We start from the raw sequence: 27,278 nt of genomic DNA on the forward strand, positions 1-27,278 counted from the left end.
TGCATGCCACTCATAAAAACAAAGTACCCCTGATAAATTTAATTTAACACATGGAATGTCAGAATGAGTGACCCTGGCAAAAGCGAGCTTTAATTCTTGAACGTATCTTTCAATCCAGAACAGTGATCACATTTTTCACTGAGCTGCAAATTATTACCCAGAAGCAGCTTTGTTTTCAGACCAGCCACTGTAGCGAAACCTTGATTGTACAAAATTCTCCTTTATTTGATATCAGCAAAGTGCGACAGCACTCATCTATCATGCTGTGATCTAAAATAATAGTTCACTTCGCTATCTTGAAAATTCCATTTTCTGGCTCAAGGTTACAGTGTTGGAATTTTAAGTATTCTAAACATGTAAGGTTTTTTTGTTAAATGCACTGAAGCCTTGAGTTTATTTGGGTTCTATGCTTGTTCAGAGTTCATCATCAACTACATTTTATTTTATTAAAATAGTAGAAATGTGGCAAGTTTAGCTGAACTGTTCACATCCAATTTCATATTAAGTAATCGTCGTGATCATGTGTCCAATTTTGGGAACATCTTTGTTCACCCCACAGATCGGGGATATTTGAACACTCATGAATGGGTAGGTTGGAGCTGGTGGACAGTAACACTCTGAAATTTTCAGACCAAGCCCCAATCAATTCTGGGTTGAATGCAGACATGTCAGATTGGGTGACTAATGCATCCTTAGGAAGTCACCAGAGTAACTGCATGTTTCTAGTTTAACCAAATTTTCAATGCAACTTAAGGAAATCAGGATTCCAAGGTCTCCAGAAACCTGTCAGGCAAAATGAGAGAGATATGAATCCATGACACATTTCACAGCTTGTGAACAAGATGAATGGGAGTATTTTTCCAGACCCAATAAACTTCCATTGTGACATCTAAGTTTCATTTCCAATGTCTGATTCCTATCACAGTTTTCCACTTTATCTCTCACACCACACAAAAATTTCCTTCTCCCCCTGTCAGATGGTCAAGTTGACAGACAATCAAGCAGGAAGTATATGAAAAAAAATGAAATTGATCTTGCCATTAGGTTTGGCAGGATCTGTAGAATCTCTTCTGGGAATAAAGATCAGTGCACTCACCCCTCTGTGATCTCTCTCTTCCTCTACTAATGAGCTTTCCTCCAGCTTTGCTCAGCCTGTTCAAGAGCTTGGCCACCCCCCCCCCCCAAAGCCAGCTCAGCCAATGAATCAAATAGAAAACATTTAATATTTTAATTCATTTATGTCTGAACATTTTGTTTATGTTATGGAGATGTGTTTCTTCTCTTTTCTGGATTTGCATGGTAATTATGAAACACCAAGGTAAAATAGATTTCATCTTCTTTGTTCTTTTATTGTAGTGTACTGAAACATCGTACTTCTTTGAGGTTCCCAATAAAGCAGCCTGTAAGCATCTATGGAGATGCTGTGTGGAATATCATACATTTTTCAGGTATGTACCATTATATTCCATTACTACTAATTGTGAACAACAAACAGAACACTAAAAGAATATCCCTCTAGCAATTAATGATACGCTAGTAGATGTTTATTTGCACCTAAATTATGATCTTGTTTAAGGTAAATTTAGGAAAGGACTCAGTTTGCTGGTAAAAGGTTTATGTGCTCTACGCAAGTGAAATATAGTTTTATGGTAGTCAGTTGGATGCAAAGACTACAATTAGACATGCAGTTTCAGACTTTTATATTTTATCCAAGTCATCTATCTGTGTAATGAGAGGCGTTTGGGAAGTGTAATATTGCTTTATTTGCCTTTCCTCCATCATTTAATTCACTGGTAGTTAGGAGATTACATCTTGCAAAATATGTCAGAATATTAATTGGTGCTGTCTTTGCTCAATAAAAATGCAAGCTCCCTGAGGACATTACATCAGTGCAGTAGCATTTGGATACTGCACTGTAATTGTAGCAGCAGTATTTAACATGAACCTGAGCATCAAAGTGTTGTGCCTGGTCTCTGTCATTGTCGCAGCATTGATAGGGTGCAATTGCATATGTGCAGCCTGCATTATCTGTTTGGACACTGCAGAAACATGCCCGTAAATGCTGTTGCTCAGTTCAGCTCAATGCTCAAAACCCTGCACTGGCATTCAAAATTGGTCTTTAAAAGCATTTTTATGAACTAGAATAATAAAGCACCTACCCATCTGGATTCATGATTCAATGGGATCAATCTTTTTAATTAAGTATCCCTTAAATATGGAAAGTGAATAAAGATTGGATAAATACAACTAAAGAATTCTAACTCCTTAACACCTGGCTAAATGTGTTTCATACACATTGTGCTCCTTTAATATTTCAAGCTTTCAATTAAAAATAGTTATTATTACTTCAAGTGCTTAGAAAACCCTGAGCCCAAAAATTGATGTATTCTGCTTTAATCTTGCATCCTGCTTCAGTTCCTGAAGTCACGGGTGTTTACATATGGTGGGCAGTCACCTTCACAGAGTTGCAACTCGGGCATTTTAAAGGTGGTGTTGGCAGAGGAAATTTGTGCTTAAAGCCAGTCATAATTGAACCGAGGTAACGGGGGCAGATGGAAATATTTCCTGAGTAACCAGTAGTTTAGCTAGTTTGAGGAAGCTAGCCTTTAACATTGAGTGGAGTTTTTCTCCAATAGAAAAATGCTTTGTGCAGATTAATCAAAGCATTTCATATTTTGTCTTTATCTGCAAAAAGGGTGAATGTGAGAAATACACAAATGCACTAGTTCAGGAACATGAAATGCAAGAGGAGCAGCATGCAGATCGTGAAGAAACACTCACGACCATCAGTTCAGACACCAGCACTGTGCAAACTTTACAGAACAGTGTTGAAGCAGGATCTACACAGTGAGCCCCAGAGCATGAATAACCTACAGGAAGGGCAGGAGTAAAGATAGTACAGGTGCCAGTCCCTCAGGGGGCAGGGTTGTACTTGTGTTCTCCTGCAGCGAAGTCCAATGAGGACTTTGGGGCAGTTTAGAGGTAAAGGCAGATAAACTTCAAAATGAATTGTTTGGTGCATTGGCAGGCCTGCCAGAAATCCTGTTGTTACTGAGGATAGAGATGTTTGGCAGCAATTTGGCTCAGTGCTTTAAGTTCCACCTTTCCAAGGTGGAAGTGGTGACCAGAACAGACGAAGCTGACCAACCCATTATGCAGCATCTGATGGGCGATGCAGCTCAAGCCCAAGCTGCTGAGTGCTGCAGTAGAAGCTCCGACTAACACCAAAGTTTCTCATCACATTGTCCTGAAAGGTCAGGCTGTGGTCATCACAGCATGGTGCTACAAATCCTGGACTTTATTATATTTCAAACTATTTCTGACAATTCAAGGCAAAACTAAGTAGTTTGAGTGTAGGTTTTGGGAGTGTGATTTCTTACAAAATCTTCCCAAATATAAGCTTAAGTGAGCTTATTCCCTTTGGGAAATGAGTCAGGTCAAAACTTTTAAAGTAAGGTGCAAGTTCTAACATCAGTATGCAAAAGAGGAGGCAGTTGGCCTTGCTATGGCCAGACACACTCAGGCAATCACACAGAGTTTTAGTAAAGAAGACCCAAAACAGATGCTGCTTTGCCAAGCAAAGAAAAGAGACTCATTTTGGGCTAACCACCAAACAGGGTGCTGGTGAGAATTGATTCCCTCTTCAAAGAAACAAAACTCATCAAGAGCAGAGATAATAAAATGTGAGGCTGGATGAACACAGCAGGCCCAGCAGCATCACAGGAGCACAAAAGCTGACGTTTCGGTTCTAGACCCTTCATCAGCTTTTGTGCTCCTGTGATGCTGCTGGGCCTGCTGTGTTCATCCAGCCTCACATTTTATTATCTTGGATTCTCCAGCATCTGCAGTTCCCATTATCACTCATCAAGAGCAGAAGTCGTCTTCTGAAAGTCCATTCGATTATGCTTAGAAGGTCAATTGAAAGGTGTTTGTTGAAATGATATTATAAGATTCAGTCTGTTGGTGCAGAGACAAGAGATCCTGTTAAAGCTGGAAGGAGATTGTACTTCTAACACAAGTCTACATTTCTGAGTATGTAGAGTAATGTATATACATGGTATGGATTTTCTGTTCTGTTAAGAAATTAATGTGAAATACATATTTTACAGGTTAGTGCAGCAGTTGCTGACTAAGGTTTAGCTTATTTTTTTTTGGTTGGTTGTAACAATGAAAATCTTAAATAATGACTTTATTTTTGTGTGAAACTGAGCGTCCACTCATCAGCCATCAGGGCCAGTATTGCATAGGAGCAAAAGGCCAAACAAAAGCACCTGCTACATGGATACTAGCGTCATTTGTATGTTTGATTTGTTGCCATTGTGTCGAATACTGAATAGTTTGTCCAGACCATGTCGCTAGTGCCCAAGTTACTGACTTCCACTGCATGTTATTCACATGGACCATGCCAGAGTAGGTGCATGTGACCGCTCCTCCAATTTTGGATCAAAACAGAACTCAGCACTGACACTGTGGGCACTATGGAGCCCAGTTTTACAGACACTGAGCAGAACTCAGTGGTGGTGACAATGAATCTCATACTCTCCAGTTAGAGAACCTGCAGGATGTCTGTGTCACCTTTCCACAGGGAGCTCAGCACTACTTCTAGACAGCCCAGCACTTACCTGGACAGCGCCAGGGCTTCTACTTGCTTAAAGCATGATTCCAGCAGGAATCCTACCCCCAGAAACTACTGACTAATCCGGGAAGAGCTGCTCTGTGCTCTCATCAGCATCTCCAGGAGCAGTAGCTACTACCCACTGTGGGGAGGTGAGGTGGAGTGGGGTTCACAGGGTCAGGGAATCACCAGCAAAGGTTGTTCCTTCACCTGTCAACTCAACACCCACTTTCAGTGTTTGCAATTGGTTTCTGCTTTCCATCACCTTTCCTGTTCTCGACTTCATTGCAATTCAAGGGAGGTAGAATATGATGTGATCTAAGCCCTGCACCCTCCCAGCCTAATGCAAGAATAATCCTGCATCCACAACACCCCAACCCCATCATCTTTGAACTCCTGATGGGGATCTTGCAGATATTCAATCCAGCTCTGTACCAAGATGGAAATTGCATTGAGAAATATTCTGATTCATTTTTAAATTTATTTCAGCCTTTAGTTCTTCAATATTTTTTCTCCCATTCTCCTTTTTCTGCTGAGGCCATTATATATTCTGGAATGCAACTATATAAGCTTGAGGCCGTTTGTTCAAGCAATAAGGCACTCATTATTGAATTTCTGGGTCACTCAGTAACTGAGCTTGATCCTGTCCTTGCTTTGTCTCCTTCCTCTCTGTACAGCAAATGAAAAATAGATGTTGTGAAACTGCATCTTATTAAGTATTATGTTCATTTTTCACTGCAGGGGCATTATAATTGATCAATTCTATGTCTCTAAGTAAAATCCTTCCATTTTATTGAATCAGATTACCCGAATCCGAAGAGTATTCAAATTCTATGTCACGAAAACTTAGCAAGTTGGGGTCTCTAGGGTACAGACATCGATACAGGTAATCAGATTTCTCTAAACAATTGCTTTAGCTTAAGGGGAGGAAATTGTACACAGCAATTCTTTTTGTGAAGTAATCTTTTTTAAAGAAGATGGAAAGTAACTAATGCTTCAGTAAATTTGCACAGTGTAAGCATTGTGGTATTTTTGCTTAACAGCCATGCAAGAATTTTCGGATTTCTCATTCAAACTGGGAAAACATTAAATGTCGACCTATTCTACTGCATTGATAATGATTGGTTCAGTTCATTTCAATGAATATTGATTCAAGTAATCATAGAACATCTTTCTTTATAGTCATGTCCTGTCTAATAAATAGCTGATCCCTCTGAATCCATTTTAGATAAGTTACAATTTCACAATGCCTTATTAACCAAGCTAAATTTAACAACATCTTTCATAAAGTTGATCTTTGTTGAGCATAATAAATCCACAGAAGCTTTGGACAAAGCCAACACTCAAATATATAATTATCAGCCTTATCAAAGTGGGAGGCGATGACCTAGTAGTACTATCACTGCACTATTAATCCAGAGATCCAGATAGCATTCTATGGACCTAGGTTCAAATTCCGCTATCTGCCTTGGCTGAATTTGAATTCAGTAAATATCTAGAATTAAGAATCTGATGATGACCATGAATCCATTGCCAATTGTCAGGAAAAACCCATCTGCTTGACTAATGTCCTTTAGGGAAGGAAACTGCCATCCTTACCTGCTCTGGCCGACATGTGACTCCAAGCACACAGTAATATCTGCACCATAACATAAGACTGTAAGATACAGGAACAGAATTAGGCCATTTGGCCCATCAGATCTGCTCCAGCATTTGGTCATGGCTGATATGTTTCTCAACCCCATTCTCCTGCAAACTCCCCATAACTCTTCACCCCTTACGAATCAATTTATCTATCTCTGCCTAAATTACACTCAATGACTTGGCCTCCAAGACAGCCGACTGCAGCAATGAGTTCCGCAGATTCACTGACCAGTGGCTGTAGAAATTCCTGCTCATCTCCGTTCTAAAGAGTCACCCCTTCACTCTGAGGCTGTGCCATCAGGTTCTGGTCTCTCCTATTGGTGGAGCCATCTTCTCTTACATCCACTTTATCCAAGTCTCTCAGTATTCTGTAAGTTTCAATGAGATCTTCCTCATTCTTCTAAACTCCATCGGAGACAGACCCAAAGTCCTGAACTGCTCCTCAAATGACAAGCCCTTCATCCTCAGAATCATTCTTATAAAACCCCCTTTGGAACCCCTCCAATGCCAGTACATCCTTCCTTAGACTCAGAGCCGGTATGTCTGTTTCCAACTCCTACTCCTCAAACTGCAGAGTAAATTCTGCCATATTATGGTCACTGACCCTTGCGCTTCCATCACCTCAAGGTCTCTAATAAGATTGGACCTCGTTGTCATGTTGACATGTCCGATATGATGAGACTTTAAAATAAAATTGAACTTTCAGTTGATAGCTAAAAGGAGAATCTAAAATGTTTGCTAAACAAAAAAAATTGCAGGAGCTGGAAATCAGAGATACATTTTGATCTGAGTCAATTTATTGCCCAACCCTAATTGTCCTGAGGGCAGTTAAGACTCGACCACATTGCTGGGGATCTGAGATCACATGTCAGGAAAGGACAACAGTTTCTTCCCCTAAAGGGCATTAGTGAACCAGATGGGTTTTTCCCCTGATAATCGTCAATTGATTCATAGTCTTCATTTGATTCTTCATTCCAAATTAACATTAAATTCAAATTCCACCATCTGCCATGATGGGATTTGAACCCAAGTCCCTACGACATCACCTGGGTCTCTGCGTTAACAGCCTCGTGTTAATACCAGAAGGCCATCCCTGATGCCAGCAGACATCCTCAATTTTTCCAGTTATTTCCCTTTGCAACCCTAAGATCTTTACTCCCACAAGCCAAAAAAGCCGTTGGCTCACTAATATTTTTGGTAGGCAGCTTATGCTTTAAACTATAAAACTGAATTTATTTTAGTTTTAACACAGCCAAAAAGCCTACTCACTGAAATATGTAATATTGTCCCTTAATTAGACATTCAGAATTCCCAGAAGCAATCTGAAAATGATTATTAGCTCCTGAGGGTTTGCCTTTGTTCTTTCTCATTCCTAGAAGTGCCTGAACTTTCCTTCGTTATCAGACATTTTTCCTGGTGTTTCGCTCTGAGGCAAGCGAGGTGAATCTTACTGCTTGATTTCTAATCCCCAGAAATTTGATCATTCCAATTTGAGCGTGTTCTTTACCATATTCCCGCACGGTGATCCTTAGAGACGTTTGGCTTTTAGCTCTCTCCTCTGCATCCTGACAGACAACGTGTCTCTGAGTCACAGGTACAATCCTAGCCACTTGTCACAGAATCCTAGAATTCCTACGGTGCAGTAAATTCCTAGAATCATGTTTGGGACCATTCTCACTTTGGTGATATAAGCAGTTTACTAATTTCATTAATTCACTTATTGCATATTTCTGTAAGTGTAGTCATGCATGCAATAAAATTTAAGTAATAAAACATAAATTATTTTTGAGCAGCGGTAAGACTGCATTTCAACTAAACCCCCGAGACCAATCCATAGAGCTTCCACGGCCTGATCAGAATGTGAAAAGAACTCGCAGCAAAACGTACCCTAAACGAACAATTCATTCTCCGCAGTCAGGTAAGTGACTTAGTCATAATCCAGTGACTACAGCTGGAGCATATTTCAGCTCCTATTCACTGGCTATCAGAATTGTTTAAAGCTTTGTGATGTTTAGTTTCAGCGTACTCTAAATATACAAAACGGCTTCTCCACCATCCTGTCCTACCTTATCTGCAGGTAGCCAGAATATATTGTTCAAATCATTATAGGTGGACTGTCAGGTTTAAATTTCTGAATGATTGTGTGGTTTTTGGAACATGCTGCACTGTACACTAGGTCACATACAAAATATTTGAGACGTTACACTGTGACAACATAATAGTCTCTCTTTTGTGCTATTTACTGAAACAAAATTGAAATAAATCCTCAAATTTTTGCTCCCAGTGCAGAAATTTACCTTCTGGGAAAATATTTTAGCAATTTATTTGTGTGTCTCCTTCAATTTTGAGTCTTAAAAAAAATTAATGGATGTAAATTCATGAGGGCATGTCCCTGTATTGCTGGCATGAAAGTTGGTAGGTGATTTATAATGCATGACAAAAAGCAACCACTGCACGATAGGGAATGTAACACTTGTCTAACAGGAATCCATATAATGATGAAGGAATCATACAATGTAGAAGAGGCCCTTTGACCCATCATGTCTGTCCTGCCAAAGCTGCACTAAATCTACACTAGCCCCACATCCAAGCACTAGACCCATAGCCTTGAACATGATGACATTTCAAATGCTCAACCAAGTACTTTTCAGAGGTGATGACGTTCCCCACCTCTGTTACCATCCCACTTCAGATTCCCACCACCCACTGGGTGAAAGCATATTTTCGTAAATCCCGTCTAATCCCTCTACCTTTTATCTAAAAATTATGCTCCCTTGTTACTAACCCTTCAACTAAGGTGAACAGCTGCTCTCTGTTCATTCTGTCCAGGCCCTGATAATATTACACACCTCTGTCAGGCCCCCACACCCCATCTCCATAAACCTCTCTTAAGGACACCATCCCAGCTTATCCAGAGATAGTAAGATCCAGACTCTCTTTATTGCTTAACTGCTGTAGTCCAGCCGTAGACAACTCCATTGTCAATCTACCCTTATAACTATTGGCTCTGTTGTCAATCAGAAATCTATGTAAGTTTCCTCTGCGTCTGCTCCAATGCAATCACATTCTTCCTATTATGTGGTGACCGGAACTGCTGACAGTACTCCAGCTGTGACCTAACCAAAATCCTTTCCAGCTCCAGCATGACCTCCTTGCTTTAACAATCTGTGCCTCAACTGATAAAACCAAGCATCCATGATGTCTTCCTAACTACTCTATTGAATTATCCTTTGAACTTTGAATTTGCTACAGCTCAGAGATAATGGGAACTGCAGATGTTGGAGAATCCGAGATAACAAAGTGTGGAGCTGGATGAACATAGCAGGCCAAGCAGCATCTTAGGAGCACAAAAGCTGATGTTTCAGGCCTTTCAGGGATCTTTCTGTTTCTCTGAGCTTCTGAAATGATATTTAAAGAGCTGAGTAGCAATGTAGAAGTTTAATAGTTTATCTGGGCTTAAATAACGGATTAGTTTGCTTCCACAAAATAGTGTGATCGGAACACAGCTAGAATTAATAGCTGCAGCCTAGTTTTCTTTCTTGCATTGATGTTCATGAGCATTTTCACCCTGTTGCTTTGACAAAGGCTTGCTCTCTTAATAATTAGGATATTCATTTAAGCCTTGAGGGAAAAATAAAATGGAACGTGTGACAGACAGCAGTTTTTTTTTAGGAATTTCTTAGGATGGTTTTATAATGTTGGCCACCCAACAACTGCACATACAAATTTCTCAGTCAAAGCTGCAGTGTTACATATTTGATCATTCTGGGTAGTCAGTATTTGCATCAGACTGTATTATTAGCCAGTTACCTGTGACAGCCTGCTCCATCAATCGGTAAGATCATGACAGATCTGACTGTGTCCTCAACTCCAAGGTCTATCTACCCTTAATGGCTCTGTTGCCAATCAGAAGTCTATTTAAGTGAACCATAAAAATATTCAATGACCCTGTCTCTACTGCTCTGTGGAGAAGGCTCAGAGAAAAGAAATGCTCCTCAGCTTCACCTCACTCGGAGAGCACTTAATTTAAAACTATGTCCCTCGTTCTACTATCTCCAACAAGGAGATCCTGTTACCATCACTCTGTCCCTTCTCGATCTTGTGAACTTCAAAAAGATCATCTCTAATTCTTCTAAACTTCAATGAATATAGGCCCAACTTTTCCTCATAAGACAATGCCTTTCTGCCAGTAATGATCCAAGTGAATCTTCTCTGCACTGCTTTTAATGCTATTATATCCTTTCTCAAATTTTTTAAGAAAAGAAACGGTACATAATACCTAAGATGTGGACTCACCATTACCCGAGATGACTGAAGCAAGTTACTCTTACTGATTTTCTCCATTCCCTCCCAATAAACAACAACATTCAATTTGGCTCCTTCATGACTCACTGAAACAAATGTTATATAATTCAGACAACAGAATGCTCAGTAGCCTCTGTGTCCCAGAGCTATACTCTCTCAGTCCAGTTGAATAATATGTTGCTTTTCTATTCTTCATGTCAAAATGATTGAATACATATTTTTCCATACCAGAATAGTCACAATTTTGTTAATGAATGATAATATTCTTTGTTGGCCATGGCTATGTTGATCAGATGTGTGCATTTTTGTTTTGTTTTTTTTGCGGGGAGAAAAAGTTTAGAAAAACACATTTGCACATGATGTCGTAGATGGCTTGCTGTAGTAATGTGAACTATACTATAGCTTGTTTCCACCTTTTATTGATGACAACCAATGAACACATTGCATTAAGCAACATTGCTGTTTTAAAAATTAGAGTTCTCTCTCTCAAATCAAAAACGAGGACTCCTTTTCTCTTGAGAATCAGTGGAATCTCTTCTCCATAGAGCAGTGGATGCTGGTGGATGAATGTATTCAAGACCTGAATTAGATAGCAAATGTAAAGGCGTGGAGGCTAAGGGTTATGGGGTGGGGGAAGGGTCATGCAGTGAAGCAGAATTATTATCACATTCAGATCAGCCATAACATTATCGAATAGAAAAATGATTTGAAGGATCAAATGCTCTAAACACTGTACTAAGTGCCATGTTCATACTTAATTCCTGCTTGATTATTAGAAAGATCACAGAAGAGAACTAATCTGATATGTATTCTTTGAATGTTTTTAGAGACAAAGAAACAAAATTAACAGTTCCATTTTCACTTAGTTTTAGCCATATCAGTACCATTTAGTGTTTACAGTGCCACTTTAAAATTTTTTGTGGGTCGCACTAGCCAGTGGGAAATAACCTAGGCAGAGATTTATACATACCTTTCCCACGAGGTGAAGGTTTGAACTCACTTAATGGAAAGTAGAACACACCCATGTCTCAATTTATGTTTGTTTTCTGACCTTTTTTTTTCTTGTTTGAGACTTTGTGAAACAAATCAATTGATTCAAAATGAACTGATCGTTAAGCAATTTCACGATTAGCCATTTTAACCATTTCTTAAATATTAAACATTTAGCACTTGTATAAGTCTTGACTTGTGACATTGTTACCATAGGACCTAACAGTGTCAGTCGCAGTCATATCAAAACAGACCGTACGGAATATGATGGCACCACCAAGATTCTTGCACCTTCACCAGTGAAAAGGTAAACCTGTCTTCTACTCCAAGATTATTGGATAAATCTGTATAACAGCACATATTCCGCAACTACAATTCTCAAACATCCAAATCCAAAATCCAAAATTCAGATTCGGATTGAAATACTGAATTAACATTCTCTTTGCTTTTCAATTTAGCATTGACATTTCTCAAATGTTGCATTCCTAACTTTTTTTCAGGTTTCTTCAGGGGTTATCTCGAATGTAAACAAAATAAAGCTGTACCAGCTTTAAGGGTGTTACTCACCGCTCCCATGTTCGAGTGGATAAACACTGAAAGATCTAAATTTTCCAAGTGGAAATCTATATACTGCAGAAATTACTCTCATAAGTTGTGGTTGTATTCCTGAAAAGCCCAGAAAATGAAACGATTTTAAGTGAACCACAAGTTCCCATAGAAAGCAATGTTCAAGTCAGCATTAGGTTCATTCGACCAATTTCAAACCTGGAAAGAAAAACAATGCACAACCCTGTGTATTCCTAAGTGAAATAACTGCAAAAGAAAGTACATCAGTATCTATCAAAGAAATGTAATACAGAACATCCTGACCCCAGTACAATACAGTGTTGAAATAATTTATGGAAATATTCTGAACTATCTTTTTGGATTGAATAGCGTCCATCTAGTGGTGGAGGTTAGTCAGTGCAGGAAGTTCCTAAGTTCATGCACTGACCAACCTCTACCCATAGATGGGGCCGTTTAGTATGAGTTCAGAACAACAGCGGAAGGAAATAGTTTTAATGATGAAAAGAGTAGTGTAAGGAAAAATGAATGTAGAGGGAGACAATGAAGGCTAGTAGGGAAGAAGTAAAGCTAGATGGCTGAGTAAGTGACAATGAATTTTGGTTCAAGTGGCAATTCTGCCACTTCAAAGGGGGCTGGAGGTGGTTTAACTAAAGTGTACTGCAACAAATAAACATTTCAGAATGAGAGGTGAATGGGAAAGGATGAAAGTAGGGATCAAAAGGCTGTCCTGTAGTGAGACCAGCAGCAGTCTGACATTATGGACTGTATCGTAATTCAAATGCAGGACAAGAAGCTGATTGAGTAGAACTAGTGAATATTTTTAGTTTTTAAAGTAAAAGTAAAGTCTTTAGTTTGTGCTTCGGTCTCTGGGGTTTTTCCCTTTTTCTTTTAAAAATAGCCAGTTAAGTAGAAGATGGACATTGGTCTCTTTTAAAAATTGTTATGGTGGAGTATAAAGAGCAAGGAATCTTGAGTAATTAATTTATAAGTCAAATCGGAATGATAGTGGTGGCATGCTGGTGATATATTGTTGCTGTAGCATGTGGAAGCTGCTGGAGACCAGTGTGATTCAGAGCAAATATATCTGTCATAAGTGTTACAGTTCAAGGAACTTTTGATTCAAGATGAAGGTTGAGCTATAGACGATCATATCAGGGAGGAAATATATCAGAAATATTACCTGGACACTTTGCTCTAGTGTGCAGTTATAACCCTCACACTTTGGAGTTCAAATTTGATCTGTGATCAGGGACAAGAGGGTGTGACTACAAATGAGGCAGCTATAGAGACCAAGAGATTGTGTTTGACCAGTCTCTCTCCTGCAATTATCCAACAGTTATGAGGTTTGTGCAAGCTGTGCAGGTGAGAGCAAGGACCGCAGGGAGGCTGAGCAATCTGTCAACAGCATCTTGGTACAGGGACTCATTCACACAACAGAAGGCAATAGGAATAAAGTTGTGGTAGGGACAGTAGAATTAGGGGAATACTTACAGTTCTGTGCAGCCGACAGTGGAAGTTCCAAAGTGTGAGTTATTTGCCTGATGTCAGGGTTAAGGACACCACATCAGGGCTGGAGAACAACCTGGAGGGGGTGGAAGTAATAATGATATTAATAGGACAAGAAAAGAAGTTCTGCTAAACAATTTGAACATTCGGACCTAAATTAGGTAGCCAAGACTCAAAGGTAATAATGTCTGGATTACTACCTGAGCCACAGGCAAACTGACATAGGGTCAATATAATCAGGGAATTAAAGGCTGCCCCAAGGATTGGGGTGGATGGAATGATGTTCAGTTCATGGGGTGCTACCAGCAGCAAAACAAGGTGCTGGAGAAACTCAACAGGCCTGGCAGCATCTGTGCAGAAAAAAGTAACAGTAACGTTCCAAGTTCAGTAAACTTTGTCTGAACTGGCATAGAAAGGACCTACTCAGGTAGGATGGGCTTTGTTTTAACCATGGCAGGGCCAGTACCCAACTGAATCAAATAACTAGGGCTGCAGAGAGGCTTTAAATTAATTGGGGGTGGTGGGGCTGATGGGGGAGATTTTGGAAGAGTGGAAATATAGGTTTGCAAATCAAGAGGATATGGCAGAATTATAGGGCAGTTATCAGATGATTACCCAGGGGTGGGACAGGAAATGACAGAGATAGAAATGTAGAAAAGAGCAGTACATAGAGTCAAGGGCTGGAAAAACAGTTAGATGCCAATATTAATGTCTCTTTCCTTAATGTACGTATTGTTTAGAAGAACATTAAATTAATGGCACAAATAGAGGTCAATAGTTATGATCTTACAACCATTACAGAGACATGGTTGCAAAGAGATCAAAGCTTGGAACTAAACATTCCAGGGTATGTAACTCCTTGAAAGGACAAGCAAAGAGTGGAGGGGTGGCTTTGTAAGTACAGGGTGGAATAGCTACAATAACAAGAGATGGTCTTAGTTCTGAAGGTGTAGAATCCATTTGGGTGGAAGTAAAAAGTAACAAGGGGTAGAAGACACTGGCAGGAACATTCTCTCAGTCCTCTAACAGTAACTATACAGTGGGACAGAATAAATTAGGAAATGATGTGAATATGTAAAAAAGCATCGCATTAATCATTGACTTTAATCTTCATGTAGATTAGAAAAGTCAGATTGGCTTGAGGGAGAATTAATAGCATGTATTCAAGACAGTTTCCTAGAACAATGTAATGGATTCAACCAGGAATCAGGCTATTTTAGATTTGCTGGTATGTAATACTCAGAGTAAAAGTTTCCCAAGAAAACAGCAACTATAGTATGGTAGAATTTAGTATTCAGTTTGAGAAGGAGAAACTTGATTCAGAAACAACTGTACTGAAATACAATAAACGTAATTACTAGATAATGAGGGCAGAGCTGGAAGGAGTAAAATGACAATGGAGTTTAGCAGCAAAAGCATTTGAGGACCAACGGCAGACGTTTAAGAAAATAGTTTATGGCTCACAACAAAGATATATATTCCAGTGAGAAAGAAGGTTTCTAGAAAGGGGATAAGCCAAGCATGGTTAATGAGGGACGTTAAAGATTGAGGGGGCAAAAAACACACTGTAGCAAAGCTAAGTGGTAAGCCAAAGGATTGAAGAAGTTTTCTTTTAAATGAACAAATGATGACCAAAAAATAATCAGAGGGAGAATACAAAATTTGAGAGCAAGCTTGTAAATAATAGCAAGACAATCAGTAAGAGCTTCTTTAAACACTTAAGAGATGACAGAGGCTGAAGTGAATACAGGTGTCTAGGAGAATCTTACTGAGAAAACAGTATGGGACATCACGAAATGGCAGATGATTTGAATAAATACTTTACAACAGTTTTCACAATAGGAAAAATGAATAACATTCCAAAATTACTGAATGATAAAGAGCAAAAATAGGGTGGGGAAATACATAGAATGATCATCATTAGGGAAAAAGCGTTAGCCAAGCTATAGGCTAAAACCTATGTTCCCTGGATCTAAGGGAATGCACTCTTGGATATTGAAGGAAGTAGCTACTGAGATGGTGGATGCTCTGGTAGTAATTTCCCAAAAACCTTTGATTTTGGAAAACTACCAGTGTAACACTTTATTAAAAAAGGGAAGGAGACAATATCCAGATAATTATGGACTTTATTTGTTTTTGGGAAAATGTTAGTGTCTACTTGAATGGGTGTCATAGTGGAGCATTTAGAAGTACTGAATATGAACAAACAAAGCCAGCATGGCCGCATGATGGTGTTATCATGCCTGATAACATTACTAGAATATTTTGAGGAATTAACAAGCCGGATGGATATAGTTGAGACAATACATGTAATATGTTTGAATTACAGAAGTAATTTGATAAGGTACCACATATTAGGTTACTTAATAAGATTAGAGCCCATAGTGTTGGAGGTAGTTTGGATAGATGATCGGCTAACGAATGGCGGAGAGAGCAAGGTTCTGAGGAAGGGTCACAGCGCCTGAAACTTTAACTCTGATTTTTCTTCACAGATGCTGTCAGACCTGCTGAACTTTTCCAGCAACTTCTGTTTTTGTTCCTGTTTTATGGTATCCGCAGTTCTTTACGCTTTTAATGACAGATAAAGATTTGGTATTAGATTAGATTCCCTACAATGTGGAAACAGGCCCTTTGACCCAACAAGTCCACTCAGACCCATCCTCCCATAACCCACACACCCCTGAATACTATGGGCAATTTAGCATGGCCGATCCACCTAGCCTGCACATCTTTGGACTGTGGGAGGAAACCGGAGCACCCAGAGAAAACCCATGCAGACATGAGGAGAATTTGCAAACTCCACACAGACAGTTACCAGAGGCTGGCATTGAACCCAGGTCCCTGACACTGTGAGGCTGCAGTGCTAGCCACTGAGCCACCGTGCCGCCCATGGGGGTATATTTTCAGTATAGTAACTTGGAACTAGTGTAGTGCCACAGGGATCAGTGCTGGGACCACATTCTCAATATATATTGATGACTTGAGTGAAGAAAGTGAATGTATTGTACCCAATTAATGGATGAAATGAAGATAGGTGGGAGCACTAGTGGTGAGAATGACACCAGGGATATAGACAGATTAACTGAATTGGCAAAAACTTGGTAGATAGTATACAATATGGGAAAATGTGAAGTTATGCACTTTGGCAGGAAGAATAGAGGAGCTGAATATTATTTAAATAGAAGACTGCAGAACGCTACACTACATAGGGAATTGATAGTCCCATGTAAATCACAAAAAGCTAGTTAGCACAAAGGTTCAGCAGATAATAGGGAAGGCAAGTGGGATGTTGGCTTTTATTTCAAAGAGGATGGAGTGTAAAAATTGGGAACTTTTTCAAAAACTATACAAGGCTCTAATTTGACCATACCTAGAATACTGCAAAAAGTTTTGGCCCTCTTATCTGAGGGAAGATATACTATCATTGGAGGCAGTCCAGACGATATTCACTAGGTTATAGATTTATAGAGTCATACAGCACAGAAACAGACCCTTCAGTCCAATATGTTCATGCCAACCAGACATCCCAATCTGACCTAGTCCCATTTGCTGGCATTTGGCCATCCTCTCCTAAACCCTTACTATTCATATACCCAAGATGCCTTTTAAATGTTACATTCTTAGGAGACTTGACAGGGTAGGTGCTGAGAGGTTGTTACCTCTTATGGGAAAGTTTAAGATCAGAGGGCATTATCTTAGAGTAAGGGATCATCAAGTTAGGACAGAGATGACGAGGAATTTCTTCTCTGAGGACATTGAATCTCTGAAATTCTTTACCACAGAGGCTTGAGGTTGTGTTGTTAAGGTTGAGACAGACAAATTTTTAATCTGTAAGGTAATCAAGGAATATGGGAGTTGAGGCTTATTAGATCAGCCATGATCTCTTTGAGTATTGCAGTGGATATTAACCAGTGACAAGGAGTTTCCAAAGTGGACAATCATTTTTGTTAGTGAGTGATTAGTGAATGGCCTACATTTTATTGTCATAGGTGGGGTTGGGGCAAGCTGGAATGAAGGGCTGGGACAAAGACAGAGGGATGCACTGCCAGGTGAAAGGAGGAAGCAAGGATAGTGCCCTGGCATTGTCTCCATCCCTGAATCAAGCACCTACCTGCCTGCCACCCCTGCCAGAACATGCCCACCCTGACCCAAGCAACGTAAAGCAAATCACAGCACTCCCATCCCTTCAAACTGACAACAGCAGTCCCACCCTCTGACCTAAGCACAGTAGGTTCACCCCCAAAATGTCGGCAGGCACGTGTCCCTGACCCAAACGCACAAGGTGCCATCCTTTTCAATTTGAGCGCAGCAGTGCCACCCCCTCCCAATCCAGGCACAGCAACCCAACATCCTGCACCCCACTAGCCAAGCCCAGCAGCCTGGATCTGATCACTGTTGTCATTGGTTATTGGACCTTTATGTCCTTCTGTAACCCTCTCCTTTCTGGAATCAATGAAATTACACAATATTTCTCCTTGGTGTAAAGCAGATTGAAGGGAACATTAAAAGTGGAATGCAACATGAGTGTAGATTTATATAAGGTAGAGAAAAGCACTTCCTCTGCCTAATGGTACTCAGACAAGAAGAGATAAGTTTAAGGTTTGGGCATGAGGGAATGTAAGGAAGAGCTTTACCTAGTAATGACCCTGAACACACTGCCCATGAATCTGCTGATACTGAGATGATCCGCAATTTTAAAGAAAAAATGGATGGTCTTTGAAAGAAGTAGACTTGCAGGATAGCAGGGGAAAATTCAATTTCTGTATGGATGGTCAGAATAGAGTCAGCAGGCTGTATGGCATGAGATAGTAGGAACTGCCGATGCTGGAGAATCTGAGATAACACGGTGTGAAGCTGGATGAACACAGCAGGCCAAGCAGCATCAGAGAAGCAGGAAAGCTTGATGTTTTGGGTCGGGACCCTTCATCAGAAAAGAATGGCATCCTTTGTTGACATAAATGACCGTGATTTTTCACATTAGTGTTATTGGAAATGGATTGATGTTTGTCTTATTGTAAATCTGTCATTACAAGTTGTGAACATCCCTTTCATTCCAAGACCTTCCCAGCCAATGTGCTAGCACACTGTCTGTAATTATGGCCGTCTCAATACTAATAAAATATATATAGCTTGTAATGTTATTAAAATAAATAAATGTGAGATAATTAATATGAATGAAAATATATAGTCAGTAATATTATGAAATACATGAATATTAGATAAATAAGAACATAATCCAAATTCTTTAGTGCTGGTCGTCTTTGTTTCATTCCATCGTAACAGCCATTTTAGATTATATGTTGGGCCAAAGTCAAGAAGATGCGTCAAATCTTTAAAAGTATTACCGATGTAACAGATAACCAAGTGAGCTTTAGCATAAACATTTGACTGTTACATGAGCAAGTAGGCAAGTACCATTTAATTCGTATTGGGATGGTTGGGGTGGTTCTTAATCCCATAATCTATGACTCAGAGGTGAGTATGCCATCACTGCACATAGGCCAATAGTAGTATGTGCAGTTACTTTTAAATATCTTATTTCAATGCTGAACTCAAGGCACAGTTGCACCCACAACTTACCCTTATTTAGTGAATAGATTTTATATCTCTTCATGTGGCTTGAACCATTTTTCAAGACCATCAATTATTGCCGGAATCAAGTTTTTGAAGCGAGCAGACAGACTGCTGGATCAGACGATTCATTTGATGCTGAAAGGAAGGAAGGAAATACCTAACGATTGCTGTACATTGCTTTGAATATTCTCCAAGCATCTCTCACTGCAATGTGAGTGGTAGTCAGCCTGGGCCAGACTGTTACCACTCCTGGCTGAAGGATGATGCTGCATGGAAGCGAATAGACAATGTATGGGATAATAATGGTATTTAAACAGAATCCAGATTAAATTTAACAATTAAGGATACAAATTATTCCAAGTTTCTACATGCAAACTTGCCCTCAGTACAATCTAGTAAATTAAATTTGCTGTGATAATGAAAGAATAAAGCTGCAACAATACAAATACAGTATCAGAAGATATGTTATTACTTTCAGTAGCTGCAGAACATCAATCAATGTGAATCTCTGAGCACATGACTCAGCTGGAAGTGCCACGATTAGTCATTTACAATAGGAATGACTTGGAGTCCAGTCTTCCTATTTGATGGAGTTTAAATATGGTGGTTACAGAATAAATGATGGTTACAGAATAACCTGAATGATCACATGCGTTGTTTTGGTTTTATTTTTCTGTAAACAGGCTAGTGAACTCAACAGAGTGAGACAAAGGCTTTACGTTGCCTATAAGTTGATGTCCTGTGGCATTGCACACGCAGTCATCTGAAGTGTAGCCTTCAAATAAAACAGGGTTAGGTAAGAAGAAAAAAATGACCCAGGGTGCACAGGAGCAGGACATTAAAAAAAAATTCTCAGCGAGTTTATGGCAGAAAGATCAGCATTTTTCTTTAATCTCTCAAAAGTGCGTTATCACCCATCCACTGTGTTCCTCACTATTATGAAATCTTCAAATCTTAACACATTGGATATAAATGCATCTTACAAAGATATTGAAGTGTGTTTATTGCAGGATGACAAGCCATTATGGTTGGTTCTTGCAACAGCTTAGACAAAATACTCCAACACTGGGACAGGAACCTTTGCTCTACTTTTCAGAATAAGAGAGCTAGATATGTTCTTATCTGGCAAGTATTTCAAAGTTCGTATCAACCACCAACCATTAGAAATAATCTCTCATAAACTTCTCAGAAGTGTGCCTCACAATGCCAATGATTTTATATGCGGATGCAAGGCTTCAATGTAGTAACATAATACCAATCATTTTCCTAAATGACTACTACCGATGCTCATAGGCAACTTCCAAACCTTACCAAGAACAACGAGGTTCTTACAAGTGGATATTATTGATTTTTGTGTCCAAAGATTGTCTTAAAATGATTGTCTTAATATCAATCTCAGTTACTGCAAGGCAAAGCAACTTCAGCAAAGCTATGTCAGTTGACAACTAGCTACAAAAGCCGAAAAAGATCTTCAATCAGTGGGTGGACTAAATTCTTCCAACATGTCCCAAAGCAAGGATGTTCTTTCTGGTCATTCAGAGAGGAATTTAGACTCTCTCGTAATGTGACCTTAAAAACCAAAAACAAGTGATAGTTCCACAAGCTCTGTGTGAAGACATGCTAAACGACCTGGTACAGGGAAAACTAGGAGTTTGGTGCCTGAACATGTTTTTGGCTCAGCACAAATAAAGACATTAATCCACTCCCACTAATCAAGTTATGTTAAACATATCAATTCCATCGACGTCAAAAATACTGTTTCTCCTTGCACACAAGATTCCTTTTGAGTCATGGTACAAGATTGATTGAATTCCAGTGACGCTATTACGTTCTTGTAACCAAGCACTTCATTAACTACCAATTTAGTTGACACATTGAACACCGTATAAAACAGAAATTATAGACTGGTTAGGCTGATATCGGCAGCAGGGGAAGTGCTGGTGCCACTATATTTATTTAATTGTAGAGCACTTGGAGAACAGTGATAGGACTGGGCAGAGTCAGCACAGATTGAAAAAAAGAGAAATCATATTGACATATCTACTGGAATTCTTTGCAGATGTGACTATTAAGTTGATGAGGGAGAGACAGTAGATATGTTCCATTAAGTGTATGGAGAGAAAGTGGGAACAGGTTATTGAATTGGGTGATCAGCCATGACCATCTTGAAGTTTAAAGCAGGCTTGATGGGCTGAGTGGCCTACACCCACTCATATTTCCTATTTTTCTTTGTTTCTATGACCTAAATTTGGCTGAAAGATGGACAGAATTGGCGACTCGGCAATCCTGATTGTATAGTATCAGACAAGACAGAGAGGAATATAGAAATGGAAGACGGGGTGGTCATAATATTGATCAAAGAAAGCTTGTAATCCAATCTGATGAATGGCTTGTTGACCTCTATGAACCTTTCCCATCTCAAAGTCCATCTTCATAGCAACAAAAATCACATAGTATTCTACCGGAATACAAGACCTAACTAACTATCCTTTAGACTCTGAACCCTTATCTCTTAAAACTCAATTGACAGTTAAAGTATAACTATTTACAAAGCTTGATATTCTTACCACCTTCCTGCGACTTTAAAGAATAATGATCCATTATTGGCCTGCTGTGTTCATCCAGCTCTACAACTTGATATCACACTTCCTCACCATCTTCCTTTCTCCATTTTACCCTGAATTGAAAGCATAGTTCCAAAAAAATCATCTTATAAAATCTTATGATTGTAACATTAGTTTCTGCTCGATAAGATGTGGTGAACGAAAATGTAGTGCTTCACTTCCTGTGACCCACAACTTTTAGACTCTATTCATACAGATGAGTACTGAACAATTCTAATAAAATTATCCAAGTCCAATCGTATATATTTTGTTGAATGAAACTGGTTAAAATATTTAGTAAGCCTGGCGTTAAGGTTACATTGATCCTTGCAGCCTGTTAAAGGTACGTACCATTCTTTGCTGCCTTACAATATTTCTTGTCCTGTGAGTGATTCTGTAAGTGCTTTATTGATTGCCTGTCTAGATCAGTGCTGTTATGTACAAGCTCCTATGTTGAGTTAAAATGCAGTTTATTTGACCACCGTCACCAGAAGCAGTGCTCATATGCACAATGGGAGAATGTGGCTGTACCACAATGTCACTCATCCAAAAAAAATACAAAAATTGATGGAGTAGTACCAAAGAGAACCTATATCCTGAAATAATTTTGATATTACGCTTTCTTTAAATAGCCTGAAACTAAAATGTGATCTGTGCTAATGTTGACCTTTGACCCTTGTCCTTTCCTCTTAAGACTGAACAGCATTAAATAAGAACAGAATTAAAACAACAACTAGCATTTATATAGCGCCTCTAAGATTGTAAAACATCCACAGTTAATCACAAGTGTATTATCAAAAACATTGACACCAATTCACTTGAGTTATTAGGGCAGATGAGAGACAGATTTTAAGGATAAGGAAAAAGAAAGACAGAAGTGGAGAGGTTGAATGAGGTAACTCTTGTCCTTAAGACCCAAGCAGCTAAGATTGCCAATTGTGGACCAGCTAAAATTAGGGATACCCAAGAGGCTGAAATTTGAAGAGATGAGAGACATCTGTGAATTATAGGATTGAGGCAATTACACAAATAGAGATAAACAAGGGCATGAAGGATTTGAAAACAAGCATGAGAATTTTTAAATTGGGCTGTTGCCAGACTGGAGGGAGTATAGCGAGTGAGCAGGATCTGGCGTGAGTTAATATTCAGGCAGCAGATCTTTGGATGAATTTATGTTTGCAAAGGATAGAAGGTCAGAAGCTGGTCAAGACACCATTGGAATAGTCAAAGTATTAACCTATATTTATATAGTGTTTTTTTTAAAGCACATTACAGCTAATCAAGTGCTTTTGAAGGGAAGCAGCTGTTATGATGTGAAAAAGCATCAGCCAAATTATGCGCAGCAAAGTGCCACAAACAGTATTGTGATTATTACAGATAATCTGTTTTGGTGATATTGGTTTATGCAAACTTAACATTGGTCAGATCAGTTTGTAGATTTTTTCGCCAGGCTGGTGTGTTTGATTGCAGACCTTTCGTCGCCCTGCTGAGTAACATTGTCAGTGCGCCTCCAGTGAAGCAATGGTGTTCTGTCCTGCTTGCAATTTATATGGCTTGGTTTGCTGGGGTGGCTGGTATTCCTTCCAGTTTTGTCTCTCAGTGGTTTGTATATCGGGTCCAGTTCAATGTGTTTGTTGATGGAGCTCTGGTTGGAATGTCAGGCTTCCAGGAATTCCCTGGCATGTGTCTTCAACAAATATACTGAACTGGACCCAATATACAAACCACTGAAAAACAAAACTGGAAGTAATGCCAACCACTCCAGCAATCAAAGGATATAAATAACAACCGGAATAGAACACTAAAACCTGGCCGGAGGCGCACTGACGATGTTACCTAGCAGGATGACGAAATGTCTGCAATCAAACGCACAAGCTCAGCGAGGAGGTCTATAATCTCATCCACAACCCGAACTACAAATCTCCTCAAAAACTCAGATCACTAGGGCTGCGATTGCCTGAATGGGTTAATCCTCATTCAGAAGCCTCCGTAACAGATTCTTTGTCATACAATATAAATGGGGCCCATGTCAAAATGAAGGCTGTCCTCTGGTGATATCTCTATTGAAGTAAGAATCAAAGGTGCAGAAGCTCAGTCAGCAACTGTGCATTTGTGTGACTATGATTTTTATTTTTGTACTTTACATATTATAATAGAGCATAACAAATGTAAAGTAGAGGTCCTGTGAGGAGTATTATTTTATATACTGTATATTTTATCACTGTGGAATTTAATTATTTTGAAAATTGAGACTTGTCATCGTCTTCTTAGCTCCAAGATAACCAAACAGGATAGTAGTCCAAACACACAAACTAAATCTGGTGCACCATGGAAAGAAAATGGACCCCAAAGGTAGGAACTAGCATTAGAAATCAAATCATATCTTCTCTCTCCATTGAAATTACCAGTTGTTCTTTTAAATAGTCACCAGGTGACTAAAATGATTTGAAAACTCTACTTCTGATACTGTGTGATAATAAAATGTGAGGCTGGATGAACACAGCAGGCCCAGCAGCATCTCAAGAGCACAAAAGCTGACGTTTCGGGCCAAGACCCTTCATCAGAGAGGGGGATGAGGTGAGGGTTCTGGAATAAATAGGGAGAGGGGGAGGTGGACCGAAGATGGAGAGAAAAGAAGATAGGTGGGGAGGAGAGTATAGGTGGGGAGGTAGGAAGGGGATAGGTCAGTCCAGGGAAGACGGACAGGTCAAGGAGGTGGGATGAGGTTAGTAGGTAGGGAATGGAGGTGCGGCTTGGGGTGGGAGGAAGGGATGGGTGAGAGGAAGAACAGGTTAGGGAGGCAGAGACAGGCTGGACTGGTTTTGGGATGCAGTGGGTGGAGGGGAAGAGCTGGGCTGGTTGTGGGGTGCAGTGGGGGGAGGGGATGAACTGGGCTGGTACTGTGTGACCTTGGATTGCATTTGGCACAACAGCAGTTTCTTGTTTCAAATTTTCATGACAAGTGCCTTCTTTCAGAGGAATAACATTGAACTCTTGTACACGTACTTTTCAATTCAGATCAGTTTTATAGACCAACCTAGGGACAAATTTCAACCAAAACAAGGGAGAAGGTGGGTTGGGGGTTGGAGGCAGTGGATGGGAGAGGGGTGTGGGCGAGGGTTTATACTCATTGGATTTCTGGTTTCAACCCAGTCACTCTTGACTTTAATGGAAGTTGGAAGGTGATTGGGTGCCCAAGCTGTCAGAAAGAGGCACATTGGTACTTGGCAAATGATGGTGAGGTTGCAAGCTTTATTGTCTGCCAACTTATTGAATTTTTCTGATGTTGGCCTGCTTTTGTCAGCCTTGAGAAATGTGGGAGCTAGACCGAGGTGGATGTCTGGAAGATACTTGGCGTCAGTACCCTTAGACCTCCCTGCTAGATTCAGCATCGGCCTGAGGAAGTTCTGTGGTCGTATATCCTAACCCTTATGAAGATTCCCACAGACCCTTTTCCATCCTCTTGCCAAAGCCTCTGATTATACCCAGCGGCCTCTGAGTTCTTCCCATTGAGGCCCTTGACCATTTCCAAGTCTCTGATTTCTATCAAGGGCTTTGAATCCCATCCAAGAGTTTCTTCCTTCTTCCCACAAAGCATCCAACATTTTCTCTCAATCTCAGATGCCATTTGAGGCCTCTACACTTCCCCACCTCATGGCTACCATCTCATCAGTTCAATAAAATAATGATTCTGAAAGTGTTAATGTTGGAAATGGCATTCAGCTCCATCCAGGTTGATGATGTCCTAAAAATTATGGTAGTAAAAGGCAAAACATTTCAGCATCTCCATAGATGACAGACCTGTTACCCTTGGTGCCCATCATAGTCCTTAACAATTTCTAACCTACGAATGCAAATTGTTTTCATGCAATTAACTACATCGTACTTAAAACAAAAGCTTCTTCTCACTGAGGACCTCATTAGTTGTGGTGCAGTCGTACTGTTCCTATCACTGGATTGGGAAGCCTGGGTTCAATCTAAGTTCCTCCAGCGGTGCGTAACAGTATCTCTGAACAGGCTGAATTAAAAAAATATAAAAACCAAGCACTCACTAATGGTAATAAAATGTGAGGCTGGATGAACACAGCAGGCCAAGCAGCATCTCAGGAGCACAAAAGCTGACGTTTCGGGCCGAGACCCTTTATCACTCACTAATGGTTTTCCCCTGCCACTGTAAACCAAGTAGGTCCTTAGACTCAGGCAAAGAAAGAACAGGTGGCACCAATCTTCCCATACACAAGCTGGTGCTGGTTAGCATCACAACACATACAACATAATCTACCCCCAACATCCAAGCTGTAACACCCAACCCTAAGATCAGCCCATGCCCCCAGTGCTGATGTGCCTGCCCTCATAATTACATAGCTGTTTTACCTCCACAACCGGTAGAGGGCATCTCGAGGTAGAGTTTCAGCACAACTTTCTGATTCACTGACTCCAGATTGAACTTGCAAGTAAAAATCTAGCTCATTGTGGCTTTTTCTCCCCACTGCCAACAAAACAAAAAATACTCCTTTGAACCCAGAAAAACATCAGCATGCAAACTGCCAGAGATGCTAAAATACTGAATGCACCTCTCAATATTATCTTTAATTATCTAATCACATACTGAATTTCTTTTTCCAGTGGATTATACATTTCTCCAAGTGAACGCAACAAATCTCCAAAATTCCCTCATCCTAAACGACGGACTCCTTCTGGAGGAAGTGATAACGAGTCAGGTCAGCCTGGGAGGCGAAGGTAAGATTTTGTTATATTTTTTAAAAGCAGTAGATTCTGTTGCGGTTTTGACCAAAGCCTGACTTCCCTGAACCATTCCCATTCCCTGTTTAGACACATCCAGACTTCATGTCAACTGAAATCATCTCACCTGTTGTACTCCTGGGTCAGGTCAAGAACAAGCTGCTTCTCCCCAATGCCCATCTGATATGTAGCGCTGTACTCAAAAACAGCACAAGAAAGTAGTGTTAATAATGTATTTCAGAAAATAAATGCAACCTCAAGAAGGTGGCCCGGGTTAGCTTGTGAATCTGGTGGTGTTCTTATATTTAGAAGCACAGAATGAGAAAAACGGCTTGGATCGGATAATATTACACTCTGTTTCTATTAAGGGTCATGGTGAGCAGCTGCTTTCTAAAAATTAGTTTAGTCACATTGACACTAACAGTAGTTTGGGAACAGTCGCACTTCTGACTCCATGTTTTCTCTCTGAAGAGAAAAAGGGAATAAATTACAGAAAAGGGAGGAAACAAAAAAACCTTCTTGGGGAAAACGATGTTTTAAAACGTTTACTATGTTTGTCCGATAATTACATATTTACAAAATCATAGATAATGGGAACTGCAGATGCTGGAGATTCCAAGATAATAAAATGTGAGGCTGGATGAACACAGCAGGCCAAGCAGCATCTCAGGAGCACAAAAGCTGACGTTTCGGGCCTAGACCCTTCATCAGAGAGGGGGATGGGGGGAGGG

At 39.9% G+C, this 27,278-nt stretch overlaps 1 protein-coding gene across 5 annotated transcripts in view; it reads left to right on the top strand.

Moving 5' to 3' along the window:
• epb41l4a (erythrocyte membrane protein band 4.1 like 4A) overlaps positions 1 to 27,278 on the top strand; it is a 247,186-nt gene that overhangs the window by 175,783 nt on the left and 44,125 nt on the right. For all 5 annotated transcript variants that reach the window (XM_059644692.1, XM_059644696.1, XM_059644693.1 and 2 more), the window contains 6 exons: positions 1,357 to 1,448; positions 5,418 to 5,501; positions 8,053 to 8,177; positions 11,771 to 11,861; positions 24,076 to 24,156; positions 26,431 to 26,544. In XM_059644692.1, coding sequence (XP_059500675.1) covers positions 1,357 to 1,448; positions 5,418 to 5,501; positions 8,053 to 8,177; positions 11,771 to 11,861; positions 24,076 to 24,156; positions 26,431 to 26,544 — 587 coding nt within the window. The remainder of the gene's footprint in view (positions 1 to 1,356; positions 1,449 to 5,417; positions 5,502 to 8,052; positions 8,178 to 11,770; positions 11,862 to 24,075; positions 24,157 to 26,430; positions 26,545 to 27,278) is intronic.

This window comes from Stegostoma tigrinum, chromosome 3 (genome assembly GCF_030684315.1).
Source record: "Stegostoma tigrinum isolate sSteTig4 chromosome 3, sSteTig4.hap1, whole genome shotgun sequence".
NCBI lineage: Eukaryota > Metazoa > Chordata > Chondrichthyes > Orectolobiformes > Stegostomatidae > Stegostoma > Stegostoma tigrinum.